Source organism: Stegostoma tigrinum, chromosome 2 (assembly GCF_030684315.1).
Source record: "Stegostoma tigrinum isolate sSteTig4 chromosome 2, sSteTig4.hap1, whole genome shotgun sequence".
NCBI classification, from domain to species: Eukaryota; Metazoa; Chordata; class Chondrichthyes; order Orectolobiformes; family Stegostomatidae; genus Stegostoma; species Stegostoma tigrinum.
In genome coordinates this window covers 72,314,960-72,334,311 of record NC_081355.1, presented here as the reverse complement: position 1 = coordinate 72,334,311, position 19,352 = coordinate 72,314,960, and the positions used below count along the sequence as shown (strand labels likewise).

Sequence of the window (19,352 nt, the reverse complement as noted above, 5' to 3'; positions counted from 1 at the left end):
GGGCTGAATCTTATAGGGGAAGGAATGATATGGGTTATGAGAAATGCAGCAGAATTGTGTGAGAAGTTCAGTGAAGCCTATCTCAATGTCAGGAACATTGCAGACTATCTTTTAAGCAAGTTTGAGGTGTCAAAGTGAGATTCTGACTAGGGAGAAACCAGTCACCTACTAAGGGGGTTTATTGCTCAACAGTGGCCTTGTTAACTGTACTTTTTGTCTTAATATAATTTGGCTTCCTATCCTACCACTTGTCGAGAGCAAACTAGAATTCTCATCATGGAAATCAGAGGGGTACCTGGTGAGTTCAGCACACCATTGGTTGTGAATAACCTTGATGTTCCTCACCAACCAACAGCATCTCAGGGCATGACATTACCTATCCTGTTGTTTGATCCCTTGGTGCTCATTCACTTTGTGCCTTTATATTGAAGGTTGCTGTCTCTCTCATTTGGCGTGCCTTTTTTTTTGCACTTTGTCACTTCATTTCAGAATTTGAAGACTCACAGTACTTCTGTGTTGACTTGTCATTTAGTGCAGATACAAAGTCAAGCATTATAATCATTCTCAACAGCGATCTATCAAAGGGTGGGCATGTCAATTTCACACCTATTGCATGTACCAGCAGCTTAGGCTGCAAAAACACTGCTTATCCTTCATCTATTAGTCATGTCTCAACATCTAAGGGGAGTAACTCTCAGTCAATTCAAGAGGGGCTATCAACAGTTATAGGATCCCAATACAGTAAGACCAGGTCAGCAGTGAATCAGTCAGTTGCTTCAGGCAGTCAGGGTCAGGGGCTCTTAACACAGTCCATGGAATGGGCCACGGTCAGTCCTGCAGATCCAATCTAACCAAATCCAGGGATTCATTTATGCCAGTGGGGGAGCTGCACAGAGATCAGTTACAGGCCTGGTCACTCATCAGTCAGTCTGACCTTCATGACAGTCATGGGGAAGGACCTCAATTAGTCCTGGTGGTCCGCTCAAGAAAACGGTCAAGGGAATTATATAGGGGCCCCTGCTGTGGTGGGGTTGCTGGAGAAGAAAGTTGCCAAGCTGTTGTGAAGCTGAGTGGTCAATAATTGTGAAATGGGGCAATTCACCATATAAAAGTGGGAAACAATCATGCACGGGAGGACATGGTTACTGTAGGGAGGGTAGGGAGGTTATTGAGGGTCACCAAACTTCCAGTGATGGGGGACATTGCAAGACAGTGATTGGCACAGGTAAGCCACAGGGTAATGTTGAGAGATGAACACGTAAATTGGACAGTTATGCGGGAACAAATGGAAGTTCAGTACTGATGGGCCCAACAGAAAATGTAAGAAAGAAAAGAACATTTGGCAGGAGAACCCCTGATTACAAGCTGAGCTTGTCAGACACCCTGCCAAGTATGACCTGTGTTGCCTCCATCCTCATGTGAATCATGAGTATGCAATGGAAATGTAAATGGCTGTGACCGCAACTAGGATGGGTGGTGTAATTATTTTTCTGTCTGAACATGTGGACTGTGCTAGTGAATGGTGTGAGTCCTTCAAAGGGCAATTGCATTAATCAGGTATTTACACAGTACAGGATAGCCTACAAACATAGCACTCTGCATGTGAAATGTCAGTGTCCAAATGTGTAGGATACATATCCTGCTCACAAACACATTTTTACCACATCAGTGAATGTTAGAAGTTGAAGCTACTCACGTCTATAAAGTGGTTATACTCATAGGTCATGCTGAAAGAATCACTTATGGGCCATTATTCAGAAGGACATTCCAAAACTGGCTAAAAATGGTCATTCATAATTGTTTATGAAAAGATTAGTTGTCCTGTAACTCTTTCAATCAAACAAATTATCAAACTATCTAAAACAGAATCTTTGAGTTTCTGATATCTCAACCTTGTGCAAATAAATACTGAGCCATTGACAAAAGCAGAAAAAACCTACCTTATTATAAGGTCACAATATTATCAATCAGTCATCACTTCGCTGCAGTTACGTCAAGAAAATTAATCCTTTTTATAAGTTAGGGAAATCAGCTAATGATGCATACTAAGAGATGCATAATAAGATGCATACTGTCCATGGTGAACTCAGTAATTTAGAAAAAGCACGTAATTCCACAAATAGTGGTGGCAGGTCAGATGATTAGAAAAACTATGAATAACATTAAAGAATAACTAAACAAATAATTTCAAAAAGGGAAAATTAGAGTCTCAGCAAAAGCCAGCTACAAATATAAGAACAAACAATCTGGTTTTTACTGGTATTTGAAAAAGAAACAAGTGATTCAAGTTCTCTGGAGAGTTGGAAAATTTGGTAATAGAATTTCAGGAAATGGTAGGTGATAAAAACAGTTATTCTGCACGAGCCTTCACTACAGCAGATACCAATAACATCCAAGAAATAAACTGAAAGGGAGCAAAGAAGTTAAAAGGGTCTCAGTGACAAAGTAAACAATACCGAGAAAATACAGTAACAACAACAAGAACAACAACAGGGTTGAGGAAGGGTCACCAGACCCGAAATGTTAACTGTGTTTTTTCTTTCACAGACCTACCAGACCTGCTGAGCTTTTCCAGCAACTTTGTTTTTGTTCCTGATTTACAGCATCCACAGTTCTTTTGTTATTTTGTTATGAGAATATTACGAGAAATAAAATCAGGCACGTCTCCTCACATTGATGGACACCGTTCTACTCAGAGTCAATGGTTAATCAAGGGTAAGTGAAATATGGCAAAGGTCACAATTCGATCACCCATTATCATACTGAATGTAGCAGGCTAGAGGGGCTAAGTGGCCTCGTCCCACTTCTAATGTGTATGCTTGTATACATGTTTACCCACACTCAGTGGAAATTTAGGCTGAAGGAGTAGTTGAAAAAAATTTTGTAACTGCAGAGTTCAAATTATGTAGTCTAATCGAGACTAAATGGTTCAGAGAGAAAATATGCTTTAACTTACCTGGGATGGAAGGCTGATCTGAAAGATTTCTATAAAAACTCAAGCAGTAGGGAGTATACAGTGAAATGAATTATCAAATTAGGTAGCTACTACAATGTGGCATTCTTGGGACAGGAAAGACTACACCTGAAAAAAATGCCAATGATTTATTATTCAGTGGAATAAGCTCTTACTCTGAGTTGAAGCAGGGGTTACCGCAGAATTATTTAAAAATTTAGGAGGCAGTTTGTTTTAATTTATAGCCAAAGGGATATGAAGAGCTGGGGATGTAACAGATGATATATAAAAATTGAGTTGTTTTTCAGTTTTCAACTGCTCTGTACTCTCTCATAGTTCTGTTGCTGTGATATTGTGAAGATTACCCTCTAACCAAAAAGAACACTCTCCAATACTCATTATAAAATGCAAAAGCATACTTAGATCTTCTGCTGGCAGCCTGAGACTTTATTGTCAAATTATAGCAACACAGGTTGTAAACTTTTCATTTAATCTGTCCAGCTATGAATTGACTGACCAATCACACAAATTTATTCCACAAAATAATTCCATGTTATGAGGATATTGCATACGTGAGGTATTTTAATTTTAATGTAGTGCATAACTTTATTGTTCTTCCGTTATAAGTGTTTCATTTTGGGCTGTTAGAAATGCTCAACAAACACAAGCTAGTGAGAAAAGCATAAAGGGTTTCTATCCCATTCAGAGGAGCCTTCAACTGGGTGAAAGCTGTATAAATTTAAAACTTTTCACCAGGTTCAGAAATGCTGCAGGCTTATTGCACTGGGAATATTTCTTTTCAGGAAATAAAGCTTACTAGACTTTCTAGTATGAAGTGAAGTTAAAAGAACAGTAGGAGGATAACAACATGTAGGTACAATGAATATATTTCACAATGCATCACTTTAATGTGGGCAATTACAGTTCAGATCCGCAGTTTCTCAGTCAACTAGCTATTTCCCAGTGAACAGGCCTTACTATTTGAGTTAATTTTCTCTGTCTCTTGTTTCCTTAATAATTCCCACACACAACGTTGTTGGACCTCACCTTTAGCTCTCCAGAGGCCACTTTGGAAGCCATCTCAATGACACAGCCAACGGCCATGCGTGCTGCACTGGACGAGTGCATCTCATTCCAAATGGTGTCACTGTCCACCTGAGCAAACAGACAGCAAAGAGAAACAAATCTGTGAGGGAGGGCTGGCAGGATGACAGCCAATGTACAATAACATTAGTCTTCCTTCTTGGCCAGCTGAACGGACCTTCTAGACATGGATTGCTTATGCTTTTTTATACACAGCCATGTCCAATGGAAATACATTCCTGTCATGCCTCACTGCCACTCAGTGTTTAGACTTCATTACAAACAACATCACATGCATGGACCGGATCTAGCTTGCTTTGCAAGACTGTTATACACAGGCCACAGTAGTGGTTTGATATGAGCCAGGGGTCTGTGGTATGTTCATGACTCTGTTAAACAAGTGCCAAAGAAATTGAAAAGAAAACCAAGTTAATCTTTATCACATTAGATACTAACAGAAAGCATACTCAGCAGTTTTAGAAGCATTCTTTAAAAATGTTGTTTTACCTCCAGCTCTTAGTGACATAAAACAGTCTTATTATTTAAATGATGATACAATACGTAACTAAATAGGATTATGTCTTATTAGCATTATCTGCCTACATATCAGTGGCATAAATACTGCTCTAGTACTTATTTTCCTTATCCACTAATACAGATTTCAATGCATTAATCTAATAAATTCTTTTATATTATGCTATTAATTTCCTTTTCCGTGTTATGCTATTGTTAAAGCGGTAGTATATAATTTTTGCAAGAAGTACCAATTGGAAATTAACTGATTATGACAAGCATTGAAATAGCTAACCTCATACTGTATTACTGTTGCTTGTTAGGGATGGATACTCTGCAGTAAAAATCCTTCGGGTAATTTACAGTCAATGGAAAAGATTATTAATAGTCCTGTACATGTCTTTCAGATGCCAAAAACAATTTATGAAACAGCTTAATTTCATTATTAGGAACCTACAGAGAAAAAAATAAAGAAAGAGAAAATATGCATGCTAATCTGTGCTGAGTAAGAATTTCAGAGTTACTGGAATACATTACGAAAAGGGTGAACACTTTAGAGACAGCTTTTCTTCAGAGTAGCTGCTGAGATATGGTGAGTATTAAATCACTCACTGGACACTTCAGGAATAGAAATTGGTCTTTGTTGCTCCAATTTTACACGTATCTAGATTGACTGGTGGCTGAGGAAGTATACATTTAATTTGATTTGGTGGTCTAACATAAGTTTAAGGTGGAGCAAGCAGTAAAATGAAGTTAATATCTTGAACAGATCAGCAATGAAGAATTGGCTTGATGGACTGTACGGCTTTTTCCTTCTTTTTCTTGTGAGCTTATACCCAATAGTGCTTGGAAAAGACCTGCGACATGAAACTAGTTGGAGCCATTCATCTGTCCCCGTTAACCCAGAAACAACTCTGCCTCATTAAGTTTATTTTATTCAATTGGGGCTGGGTACATCATACGTTGGCAACTAGTAAATTTTACAGTTTGAGCACCACTGGGAAATGTGAGGTGTGCAACATTTAACCATTTAATCAATGAAGGTAGATGATTGTCACATACGGTGCAAATGTCATGCCATCCTGAGGGCATGAGAAGGAAGGCGAGACACACAAAGATGGTCATTTGGTTGGTTTAGTTTAAGTCATTACCGAACTTCTTGAGAACTCACCTACAAGCTACCAACTTTGGTGAGAGTGGGCAGTTTTATGCAACTGGCTAAAGAAAACATCTCAGTCTGTCAAGAACAAGGTACGCTGTGTGTAAAGTTATTCATTTGAAAAAAAAGTGGCAGATTTTAAGAAAATCCAATCCATTGATCGAGATATTTTCTTAACCAGAACAATTCAGTATCGTTTTTTTTGGAGGACCCATTAGATAACGAAAAAGGAAGTGGAGTCGATTGCATTCTAAATATATATGGCCTACAAGACAGCAAATATTACAGGCTACCTGGGCCTCTGTAAACCTCTTTAATTCTAAGATTGCAAGAGACAGCTGCATGTAACACCCTCCATTCCAGATAGTAATGGTGAGGATCTCCGCATCAATGCTACCTAATAATAATTCTTAGAACAGCAAACTGGGATTGCACTGATAAGTTTCCATTGTTATACCAAACATTCTCGTGTCCTTGCAGTGTCAGATTGCCAATAATTAGCTTGCAATCATGAACAGTTTCTCGTTGTTGGTTCACTATGAATTGGGTCGAGACAGCTCAAACATATTTTACATACAAGAGCCACAACTGGCAGGAGGGAGCTTTCATCTTATCGTTCTGGAGTCGATTCAAACTCAGACCCCTGAAGTGAAATTCAGAGCCCAAACACATTGCATCACTTTGTCCATGTGAGTCATGCTTGATGTTTAAATGGATGTGTTTCAATATTATGGTGGTAGAATTTAAAAACTAATTAGCAATATCTTGTATGTGAAGCAAAGTGTTGTCATTAAGTTCACCATAACGAAGTTTAAAATGCATCGATAGGCAGTGTATAATTGAATAAAACAGCAAAATCAGTTGTTATTTTTAATATAAAAATTGTTTAAAATGTTCCCTGTAGATTTTTATTTGAAGAAATTAAGATATGGTGCCTTTTTTGTCTTTTTTTATAGAAAATTAATATTTGCATTTTAGAGCTCTACAGTCTCAGATTATTGGTCCCAATGGCCCCTTTACTTGCTCATTGTTAAGTTCAGAGACAGGCATATACTGAATCAGCTGCATCTGTTCTTGCATGATATGTCATAAGGGAAATGGACTGAGCTATCAAGAGAATGGTTATGCCAGGGTCTCGCTTTCCTAGCCCAGACACTGACTATCAAAGTGGTAGACCATTGGTGTTGGAGGAGGGGTGGGGGAAGCTAGATTCTATCTACTCCTTTAAACGTGCAACATCTTTGTAACTTTTGTCTTTAATTTTTACAGCTGTGATTTTACGACGAATGACTTTGACTTGGATCTTGTAAAGACAACTTTCTGAATTAAATGTCTCAGTATGGAAATTACTGTCAGAATGCAATGTGACTGACTCATTTCATGTCAAAATTAATTCTAGTGATGCAGTCACTAGTTAAATGGATCCAATGTTATTTCTCTACCAACATTACCATTCTGTAGCTTTTAGGTAAAATTTCAGTGAATTGCCCCAGTTCAGATGATACAAGTCAACCGGTATTTTCTGATGTGTGCTGGATATTCTTCAGGGCATCAGGAAAGAAATTATCTTCTATAAAATCATATCCTGTTTACAAACATCATATTCCCTGAGCCACTAACTAATGTAGATATATTAACCCTAGCCAATCTAAGTGCCAATTTCTCATCCAGTGTCACAAGCACAGCTCCTTTATATTTTTATGACTCTGTCAAAAAGTAATATTTGCTGCCATTGGTGATGATTTGAATTGCCTCCTCTGAGCTGTGCGAATGGAGAAATAAGTCTGTTATCAATTTTACTAAGCGTGTCTAGAGAATTGTGGATTGTTTCAGGTCCAAGTTATAAGTGACAACAAACGCTGGAAAGCCTTTTGAAGCAGTGCAGCTGATGACGGTACTGTCATAAAATCTGGCTTGTTCTTTTTTTTGCACCATTATTTGCAGCCGTCAAGGACATTAAAGGCTAAGATTATTCAAAAGAATTGATCATTTTATAGCCAAGATCAGTTAGCATGCAAAATTGAGCTCAGTTGTTTGCAATTTTGCTCCTGTATACAACAGTGTAGTTTAAACATATCTACAAATCCATGAAGTCATTTATGCTACAATAATATCAAACAGAGTTCTTCAACAAAAAGAAAATACTAGAAAATGCAGGAATATAAAAGAACATAAAATTTTCAAAGCTGTTAGCAGATCCATTAGGTAAGAGCGAGGAATTTCCACCTGTCTTCTCACTTTCACATGTTGAGCGACTCGCTACTCATTTCTGACGTTCATCAGCTTTACTGGCATGGAATCACAAAATACAGCACAGAAAAGAAAGCTATTCAGCCTATCAAATCCATGCTATTTCTCTGCAAGAGCAATTCCCTGCCCTTCCACGGCATGTTATTTTCAGACAGTTGAGTCAAGATTGAGTGGAACTGTTGCAAAAATAAATTTCTGCATTCTAACATTATTTTTAAAGATGCAACTTGGACAAATTGCTTTGAATCTGCAAAGGTTTTCAAAGGTATTTGCTCCCTCAAATAATGCAATGGACTCCGCTTGAGTATGGTTTGCAACCTTTAATCTAGAAATTAGGACAGTTATAACTTTTGGCATCAGTAATCACTCCACAAATATTCAGGCCAGCAACTAATAGGACTCAAAGCCACAGGCATTGGCACGAGTTGAAGTGGCTGTAAATTGCTAGTGTAGTGGCAACAGTGAGTCATTCTGGCTATAGAATGATTGAGGAGGCTTACGGCAATTACTGATGTACACCCTTCAGCTTAATATGCATTGTTTGTAATGCAACCAGGTGATGGCTTTCTCACTTATTTTTGCATGTACGTTCAGATATTTCCCAACGCAGAACAATCATTGCACTCAACATACTTGTGGGTTTTTGTTATTCCTGCAGCCTAGCCTTCTCCACCTAATCATCGGATGCTTTATTGTCCTCATGTTTTTTGGGAAGGGGGGAACGTCAAAAAGTCAAAATTTAAATTCCAAAGTTTTATTATATCTCTTACTTCAGGATGAGTCACTAAGAGCTTTCTTTTTATTGCTGTTGTAAGATATATCACAAGATAAATATTTCCACAAGTTTGTAAATCATCAGTGCAATGACTGCCACTTCCTGTTCAGTGAATGGTGAGGTCAGCCTTCAGTTCCATTAAAGGTTAGAGGGGGCGGGGGTGGAAATTTGAGGGAAGCGCAAGTTTAAGAGACGTTTTTTTGAGCTAACGCTGCATCACTGAGGTTTCTTAAAATTTAATGTGCGAAGATACTTGTAAATCATAGAAGAAAATACAGCACAAAACGTCAAATAGAGGGTGAACAAGTGATGTCTTTTCCATCTGGGGTTAAATATTCGAGAACATTGTTTCGGTGACTCACTGAGCAACCAATGTTTTGCTTGAGAATAGTTGGGGGAATTCTCCAGCTGTCAGACTTTAATGAAAGCCTGACTAAGACTTAATACAGTGCACAGAACATTTTTTTAAAAGAATCTAACATATAGAATGAACAGCAACAAAAGTTATACTTACTCCAAGACCCCCACAAGGGAGAGCAGTGAAGAAATTTTGCGTGACAGAACCTAGGTGAGGAAGGAAAAGAATAAGTAGTCTTAATTATTGCAAGTTCAGTTTTGCATTCTTTAAATTTCAGAAGTCAAGTTCCATGTCATAAACAGAGGAAATTTGGTGGAAAAGAACGGGGTACAGAAAACATTCAAGTCTGCATAACCTCACAAGATGTTCATTTCAAGGTTGAGCTCATGTGGAATATTTTCTGTTCATTTTACAGATGCCCATTATACACTTGTTTATATCAGAAGATCAGCACATGTTGGAATTTAAAATTATAGTGATTTTTCTCCTTTCCTTGCCCAAAGGTGCTGCCTTATTGTAGATAGGGCTGGACTTCCCTTTAGTTGGCAGAGTAGCTGTGATACAAAACTTTGAACTTCCATCACTTTGAATATCTATTTGTTTGGGTTAAACTAGTTCGCTTCGTAACATGGGCTACCAGTGGGATCCCTGCCACCAGGATGAAGCCAACCTAGTAAGATCTGAAGCACCTGAATAAAATCAAGAGGTTTAAAATGGGCCTGAAGTATCCCAATAAAGTAGATTTAAAAATTATTTTCAACTTCAGTCTCAGTTGAAATTGGAAAGATATGTGTTTGGGTGCCACACCGAGGGAAGTGAGGATATTGCCAGTTACTGCATGCTTGCATGGAACAAGTTAGGAGACACAACACCTTCAATCCAGGAATTACCATGGCACTTCTGTTGGCAATATTGGGCACTAGCAGGATCAGCAAATACACACAAATGTTTTAGGAAGTTTTTTTTATACGTTTGTTAACAGGATGCTCATTGGCAAGGTGCCAATCCATGGGAGAGTTGGGGGTGGTGTTGGTAATTATATCACAGTTCTTTAGACCTTTCTCGCACTTATATGTTCTTAATTGATTTAATCTGGTCCCAATACTTTGAACCTTGATAGCTTCCTTCACTTTGTACTTGGATCCCTCAATCAGGTTTCTTAAACAAAATAATAAAATATGTGTTTCTCATTCTTTATTATTTAACCAAATTGCAACAAAATTTATGTTGTTTGTTTATGGAATCTGGGCAATGCAGTCATGGCAGCATTTGTTATCCATCATTGATTTCCCTAAGGGTATTAAGAATCAATGATACGTGTGCGGCTGGAGTCATGCATAGGCCAAACTGGGTCAGTGTGGCAGCTTCCTTTCCCTGAAGGACATTAGTTAACCAGTTGGGTTGTGCCCTTTTAAATAGAATTGCTCATGGCATGCATTATTTCATGTTTTTTTTTGTTTTGTATTGCTTCAATTACTCTGCTTTTTGCATCACTTGTAGTAAAATAAAACAGTAAGTATACTTCCAAGAAAGAATTACAAGTGAAAACACACATCCTTTTAGTCTGCAGTGAAATATATTCTACAACTGACCTAATACATTCACTACAGGATTATTGTGGTGATATAGTAACAAAAATATTGGGCAGAAATTTTCTTTTTTTTGGCGAAGCATTTTCTCACACACTGATACTCCAGGGCATGACTTAGAAATCAAGGCTGGCACCACACTTCACTGACAGAGACCTGGAAGTGCTGGGGAATGGGGTGGTGAAGGCAATCCTTTTTCATGCTGACCAGCAATGTAGGCTGCACCACCAGACTCAGTTAGCCTGGGCAGAGATAGAAGCCTTGGTCAGCGCAGTATCCCAGGTGAAGCACCGTACGCAGCAGTGCAGGAAGAACATTAATGGTCTTCTAAATTTCAGAAAGGTAAATGCCACCATTCTGTCTCTCTCTCCTGGCTTACACTGAAGAGGCCACCACTCACTAACTCTGTCACTGCACATTTATCTCACACCTAAGCACGTCGACAACTCTCACTATAGCATGTATCATGTCCACTCAATGGCTCTCACACACATCCTCCCAAACCCCAAACCCTTCTCAATCTCTGTAATTGCTTCTGACTCATCTGTGACACTTATCACCTCGCCTACATTTGCTTCACCACTAAATGCTCTTTCATTCACTTTCATCATATTCAAGCTCTCGCTTTGTCTCATTGTAAGAAAACACAGCCCATCCCTTAGCCTGACATCTTCACAGCACCCAGACCATTCTACCCATAATCCTAGACTGTTCACACCTCATTTGCACAACTTGCCATTGTGCAAACCCTAGACTGCAATCAGTCAAGTCCCTTGCCTGACTGAAGGGCCATTCTTGACTGACCGTATCACCTTTTGACCCCAGTAGGGACTGGTCAGCTTTCATTTTCATACATTTGGTTGAAACACATACAGGGTGTTTATCATGTAAGATACTGGCACATGACATCAATGTAGTATGTCCATCCCATTGATTGTTTAGTGCTCCAAACCGTGATAAGCTGCCACTTCTTCCAAAGTGCTAAAAAAAATGCAAGAGACAGAGGCTGACAGTCTCCAATTAAGGTAAAACTAAGTGAGTGCTGAGAAATGAAGTTCAGAGCCATAAGATGGATCTTATATTGATGTACAAGATGCATATGTATCCCTGCATGTAAAGCAACTCGTCAGAAGCATGAAAGTTGTAGGTCTCCCTGAGTTCCACAGTGAAGTTCAGAAGGACTGAAGCACGTGAAAGTTGGACTGGCAGTAATCTAGTGGTGATGCTGGTGGTTTGCTAATGCCAACTTGCCTGGAAGAAGGGCAGTGAAGTACCGTATCCAAGGAATATACTGGGACATTGTGATGGAGGGAAAGTTGGATTTTGGCCTGGATTAGCAAGTGGTGAGCTGCTGCTACTAGATGATCACTCAGACTCTTAATTGGGGAATTTGAGTTGTCTAGTTTCTCAGGGGAGGAGAAGGGAATTGGGAGATGCATAGAGATGAGGTGAGCTTAGCCAATAATGAAACATAAATGCATGGAAATAAAGTAGTCACCACTTCATTGCAATATTCTGAAGTCATCGTTTAAAGCCTAAGATGGAAATTTGGAATTTTGTTCCCAATGTTGAGAGTTTTATTTTTTAATTCTCACAGTACTTCCCCAACTTTCTTGTCATTACCTACACTGCTGAAGGAAAGCAAACATCGTGAGTACAGATTTGCACAGTTCTTTTACGAGATGATTTTAATTCACTCTGGCTGGACTAAATTCAATAGCATGATCTGAAAATGCCATCAGTTTATTTACCACCCCATTCTCTTGACAGTCTGGCACTTGTTATCTTGATTAAGTTCATGAGATCAGCTACTAGGGTTCAATGATGCATGCTCCACCCAACCAATTCAGGTATTGAGTAGTTTTTAAAATGATCCCTAAAGAGGCAATTGGAGACTTCTCATTTAAAATAAAGCCAGGAATTTTTTTATGGCAATGGAAAGGGTCTTTGACTCATAAATAAATTCTATCCCACTGCCAACTTTCCTGAGACCCTCTGCTGAGATTGTTCTGAATATCTACAAAGCCACCTTCAATGTTCAGGTTCTACCTTAAAAGAACTGGCACACAGTTTACTGCAACTAATACCACCACTCTAAAGTGGAAACAGACAATAAAAGAATAATCCTAAATTTTGATATATATGTTGAGTCAAGTGACAATTTGTTACACTCCTTGCTAGGTGTTTTAGTCTGACACTGGCAATGACTGATGAATATTATGGAATGTGTGCTGTACTTAGAATGAGGCTCTACAAACCTAGCAGCTTCCTTGCGTCCAGCTTTTGCCTGTTGAGGAGGTTAGTACCAAAGAGCAGTGAATGATATTCAGAGTGTACCATCTGTATTTCCTCCAACGTGGCTTTTCGACCTCGGATTTGCTAAAGGAATAAAATAGCAAAACATCCATTCACTCAGCAACCCTCACAACCTTATAAAAATTGATATTCTTATGGAGAACGTGATTAAAAGTACATATTAATTTGTTATCCCAAATACGTCCATAATTTTATAGAAAATCACAGTGTTAGGTTCTCATTGCATTCCAACATATTGCTCATCATAATAACCAGATGGTAGAGATTTTGCATGTCTTCTACTTTTAACAGAGTAACCAAACCGAAAAACACAGAAGGTACATACGGGCACAAAATTCTAATGTAATGTGCTGAGCAGGAAATTCCCAGGGTCAAGCCAGATCACTTGTTTTAAATAAACACGGAAATTTCTGGAGAAATTTAGCAGGCATGGTAGCATCTGAGGAGAGAAAGCAGAGTTAAAATTTCAAGTCCAATGACCTTTCTACAGAACCATTTAAAATGTTAACTCTGCTTTTCCTTCACATTTGCTGCTAGGCCTGTTGAGTTTCTACAGCAATTACTGCCTTTGTTTCAGATTTCCAGCATCCGCAAATCTTCATTTTATTTTACTTGACTTAAATGTTGCCCACTATCATCCACCACTGAATTCAGTAGAGGATACAATCAAAAGTGGTGTGAAACCAACATGTTTAACAATTCTGGTAGCGTCTCAACAAGCACAATAAATTAAATTTTATCCCATTTGAGTCATAATTGTATTTTGAAATTAAGCTCTATTATATCAACTTGGTAATACCTGATAGAAACCTGTTCATCATATCCCAATTCTGACTGCGAGAGAGAGAAGCAAAACGTGGTGACATAAAAATCTTTTTTGGTGAAGACAATGAATAGAAAAATGAGCTCCCTTGCAACATTATTTCTGAATAACGTGGGGAAACAAATGAAGAGTCAGTGAATCATAGAATAGTTAGAGCACATTTGGCCCATTGAGCTTGTGCCAGCTGTCTGCAAAGGTGAATCATCCAGTTCACTCTCATGCCTGTTTTCTCTTGTCCCACAAATGTTTTCTCTTCAAATAATTCTCCAATGCTCCTTCAAAAGTGGTTATTCAGTCTAACTCCACCATTACCTGAGGTAGTACATTCCAGATCCTAACCCCATACTGAGTTAAAAAAAACTTCCTCATGTCACCGTTGCTTCTTAGCTAGTCACCTTGGGCCATTGAATCATCTTCACACACGAACAGCTTTACCCAATGCACGAAGTCCAGATCCCTCATCATTATGAACACCTGTATCTAATCTTCATTTAAATTTATTTTCTCCAAGGAAGCCAATTCCAACTTCTCCAATCTATCCACATATCTGACATTTCTCATCTCTGGAGCCATCTTCATTTCTCTTTGTTAGCCTCTTTCAGGTATCTCTTAAGATGAACTGCCCAAAACTGGGGTTCATACACATTTTTCATAGCTTCCTTGCTTTTGTATGTCCATGTTTATAAAGCCTAGTATCCCATATATTATTATCTATTCCTCAAGCTGCCCTGCCACATACAACAATTTGTGCTCAAACATCTTCTGCTCTTCAATTGCTTTAGAATTGTATCTTTTATTTATGTTGCCTTTCATTATTCCTCCTTAAAAAATGATTCACCACATACTACCATGTATTAAATATCATCTGTCAATTTTTCACCCATTCCACCAGCTGGTCTATGTCCTCTTGAAGTTTATCACTATGCTCATAGTTCACAATATTTTCAAGTTTGTGTATTCTGCAAATTTTAACGTTGCACTCTAATAAAGTCATACTCATTAATATGCAATTAAGAAGACCAGTGGTCTTAAGAGAAAACATTGATAAATGCCTGTATCTACCTTTCTCTGTTCTGAAAATTAACTGTACACCATTCTATTGCTTGTCACTGGTGTAATCACTTTTATTCTTCGTGCTCTAACTTTGCTGACAAGTCTGTTTTGTGCTATTTTATCTGTGATCTTTTGAAAGCCCATATACATCACTTGCCCTCGCCAGCCTTCTTCATTACCTTGTTAAAAAGATCAACGGCTTTAGTAAAATACGCTTTGCCATGAACAAATTCAAACTAGCTTCCCTAAATTAATCCACACATCTCCAAGTGACTGTTCATTCTAGCCTAAATTATTATTTGTAAAAGCTTTTCCATGACTGTGTTTAAACTAACCGGGCTATAGTTGCTCGAATTCTCCTGAAATGAGTGGTTAGCACTGCTGCCTCACAGTGTCAGGGACCTGGCTTTGACTCCATCCTCAGGTGACTATCAGAATAGAGTTTGCACACATGTCTGCGTGGGTTTCCTTTAGGTGCTCCGGTTTCTTCTCACCGTCTAATGATGTACAGGCTAGGTGGAGTAGCCATGGAAAATGCAGGGTTACAGGAATAAGGTGGGATGCTGTTTGGAGGGTCAGTGTGGGGCTGAATGTCCAGCGTGATGGGCTGAATAGCCACCTTCCACACTGTAGTGATTCTGTGATTTACTGGATAAAGCTATAACATTTGTAATTATCCAATCTCCCGCAATATCCATGTATCTTTGTTCGATTGGTAGATTATGGTCACTGCCTTCACAATTTCATAGTCACATTTTGTTTTAGTGTTGTCAAATGTGTTTCACATAGTCTGGCCTGAATTATCAATGAAATAATTTCACAAAGGCCAATAACCCATCACCAAGTCACCCTCCTTGACACTGATCCAGCTCCCTCAGAGCCAGCTCTCAGAATGTCTGACACTCCTGTTTATGTCTGTCAGCCAGGGTTCCCTGACTGAACCAGATTAACAATCCCATTCAGGGAACTCATATTCTATCAGGTCTATCTGGCTACTTTCATTACAATCTCTACAATCAACAGTAAGGTACAGTCTCATTTTGCTTTGCAATTTCTGTTACACGCAACCTATTTCTAATTCATTTAATATTTAATCTAGCTTGCCAGGAAGCTCTTGACTTTTTTTTAAACATTTCCCTCTTGTGGAAACATATTTTGATTGCACCCGAATGATCTCTTTTTTTAAAAAAAAACATTGTTCCTGTATAGATTTTCCTGCTAATCGTTGAGGCCAATTTATCTCGGCCAGAGAAGTTCTCACCAATTGAAGTTGGCCTTCTCCCAGTTCTTTTTTTTTTATTTCTGGGAATAATCTCTCCTGAAAGTGCATCAACTGCCAAATTGACAGACAGTGAATTCCAATATGCTGGCCTAAAGCCTAAATCAAGTGATACGTCCCTAAAGTACGAATATCAGCGGCTTAACAGAAAAACCCATGGTTCACTTAATTCTTCTGGGTTGTTCTTCAATTGAGCAGTGCTGGGCATCAGAGAAGGGGCAAGATTTTATTTTAAAAATTATGTCATTTTCGAATAGGAGACAAAAAAAGTTTCTCCTGTCTCTAAATCAGGCCGGTGCCAGCTATCATTTGCTCCCTTTCCATTCCTATTCATTCCACCTTTAGAAATTGTCTCTGTGTGAGGTCCATGCCAGAACCATACATATTTTCCTGGGTTCCAATGAGTGAGTTACATTGAGACACTGAGTTGGAATCTACAGTTCACTGATTTGAGGGGCATGGGACCAGAGGATCCACATTCAGTGAGCTTTTGCATTTCACATTTGGGTGCATGTTATGGGTGCACCACATGTTGCAATCAGCTTTAGGAGCAAAATGGTGAGTTTCTTAATTACTATCAGAAAGACATTTATAAACACACCAACTGACAAAATGTCAAATTGAAAAACTGAAAGCAAAAACAATCCTCTGTCTGAATGAAGTGGGCGACTACCAGCATTGTCTATGGCAAGGATATTGTCAGTAGAGACAAACATTAAAATTCTTGAATATTTTTCATCAAGGCAGTCAGACGTTTCCATCACAGATTCATTACCAACGGATTTATGGACCAGGAGTATAGTGTATGAATGGATTGAAGATCGTCTGACATGGTCAGTATTTATCACATTAAACAGTCACTTACATTGTCAAGTCATACGCACGAAAAATAAATACAGGATCAGAATTCTTATTTTTGTGAAAACGTTTGTAATTAATATCACAAATTATAAAACAGAAGTTAAAATAAACTTAATTATTTTGGCAATATTACTGCCCAAACTGTATAAAGCACAGTAATCAATTGTAGGCTGGAAACACAGAATTTTGTTTTGGGGTAGCAGGGTTCCCTGGGTGTTCAGTCAAGTGACCCTGAGTGAGAACTGATGCTGCCAGTATAAAAGTGTGACTGCCTTCGAGCACAAGAGTTATTAAAAAATGATAAAGATAAAATAAAACTCAACTCTCCAATTCTCACCCACTCTCACCACTCTCCCAATGTTCATCCATGCCAAACTATGCACTGTCATGTCACCATTCATCCCAACGATCCCTCATGCCCATCAGGTTATCCTTTCACCTTCAGTGGTCCTTTACAGATTTCATGCCAATCACCCTCACAGCCACTCATTCCCTCCATACTACTCAATGATACATTACCTACCTGCTTTGGTCTCTCATACACCTATGCCATATTCAATGCCCCCCATCATTCCCCTCCTTAAAACATCTTTGTCAGCCTATGTCTCCCATTCATTTCCACGAGCCTTTACAGTCACTGAGCCAACTTATTACAAATTCATGCCAATCCATGACCGCAAACCAACCCCACTTTTCCTTGATTTCTTTCTGCCAGTTCCTCTTTTGTCTACCATGGTCAAACCTCAGGACCCATAGTGACAAAAAGTAATTGGTCCATTCATGACATCATATGATTTGAAATATCCCCCCTTGATGAATAAAGACCCAATCAAATTCCGAAGAATAATTTCTTATGAAAACAAATAAGTAACTTACTTTTCTATAACAACAAACATTCCTATTCTCTTAGCACTTGGAACTGACAATCCAACTTTTCACTGCTCAGGCACCTCTGTGATAATTCTTAGATGTCAAATCAGTCATGCAACTCCAATCTGATAATGGTAAACCTCAAGTTTATGCCAACGGAAGAGTATAAAAATCACTACTTTTTCAAAAAAAGCCATACTTCTAAAAAAATTTTTAAAGCCTTGGAGAACTAGACCCCCTGTCAGTGTTCCAATAGGTTTTGGTAGATCTTTGGTAGCTTTGATAGCTCTTGGACATCTTGGCAGTTCCTCAAAGGCTTTGTCAGTTCCAATGAGTTTACAAACTTTTTTACATACATTTATCATTATATTTTAAAAATATGTAATGTTTACCTGATCTTTCTCAAGGCTACAAAAAACAGAAATTGCAGGAAAAACTCAGCAGGTCTGGCAGCATCTGTGGAAAGAAAGCAGAATTAACGTTCTGGGTCCAGTGAGCCTTCTTCAGAGCCTCTCTCAAGGCTACCCTGGCTTTCCAAACCCTGCTCCTCCCAGGCTTAATCTATGCATTGATTTATATAGGCAGTTTCCTCCAGGAACCAACGATGTGCAAATTTACTATGGCCCTAATTTTGCACTCCAGCTAAAAAATGATGGAGGCCAGGGCTTCCAGAATCCAGGTTCTGTTGATACTTTCATATGGGAGGGCCTCTCCATTAAGTAACAGCAGTTTGAGTCACAGTTACTTTGCCTTTTCTCTTGTAAATTCCATCCAGGAAAATCCTTGTAAACTCTCATCAGCAACCTTTTTAATATCTGGTGACGTTGGTTCCATGCTGCATAAATATAAATGTACCTTGACTGCAAAACACATCAACATTCAGAATTGAAATCCTGATTCATTGCTAACACAATCCTTAAGAATTACATTCGAGAAATTCACTGAATGGAGACTCAAAATATAAATGCAACACTGGCTTTCTGTAAGTGTCCAGAAAAAGATTGTTAGCAATCTACTATTAAGTAAAACATATAGTTAAATATCTTGAGCATCTCCTTTAAGATCCATTGGACATGAACATTCAATGGATATTGCATGTCAATGCAATTAATATCAAGTGATTGCAGGCTTTGCCAGACTGTTTCATCACTTAACTCTTTAACATTTTGATCTGTGAAAAATATTCAAGAATTTTACAAATTTATGTCAACTAGTCTATAGTTTGAGATCACAGCTTCACAACGTGAAAATTAGTGATTGTTTGTATACCAAACTCACCTCACAAATGCTGAGCAATCCTGCTTCCTGCAACCTTGACCAGATGCTTTGTATTCTTCCAGGATGTTCAGGGTGAATGCTGTGGTTACCGCAGATGCACTGGTGTTTAAGCATGATGGTGTCATAGACAACTCCTACAGTAAGAGAATAGCAAAGGAACAAGGACAAGAATAGTGGACTTCTCCATTCATA

The 19,352-nt window shown here is 38.6% G+C and overlaps 1 protein-coding gene across 1 annotated transcript in view; it reads right to left on the bottom strand.

The window, feature by feature from the left end:
- Positions 1-19,352, bottom strand: part of LOC125447373 (histone deacetylase 9-like) — a 737,956-nt gene that overhangs the window by 140,942 nt on the left and 577,662 nt on the right. Inside the window, exons 17-20 of the mRNA XM_059654559.1 lie at positions 19,161-19,294; positions 12,939-13,059; positions 9,248-9,297; positions 4,001-4,108 (exon numbers count right to left, since the gene is read on the bottom strand). Coding sequence (XP_059510542.1) covers positions 4,001-4,108; positions 9,248-9,297; positions 12,939-13,059; positions 19,161-19,294 — 413 coding nt within the window. The remainder of the gene's footprint in view (positions 1-4,000; positions 4,109-9,247; positions 9,298-12,938; positions 13,060-19,160; positions 19,295-19,352) is intronic.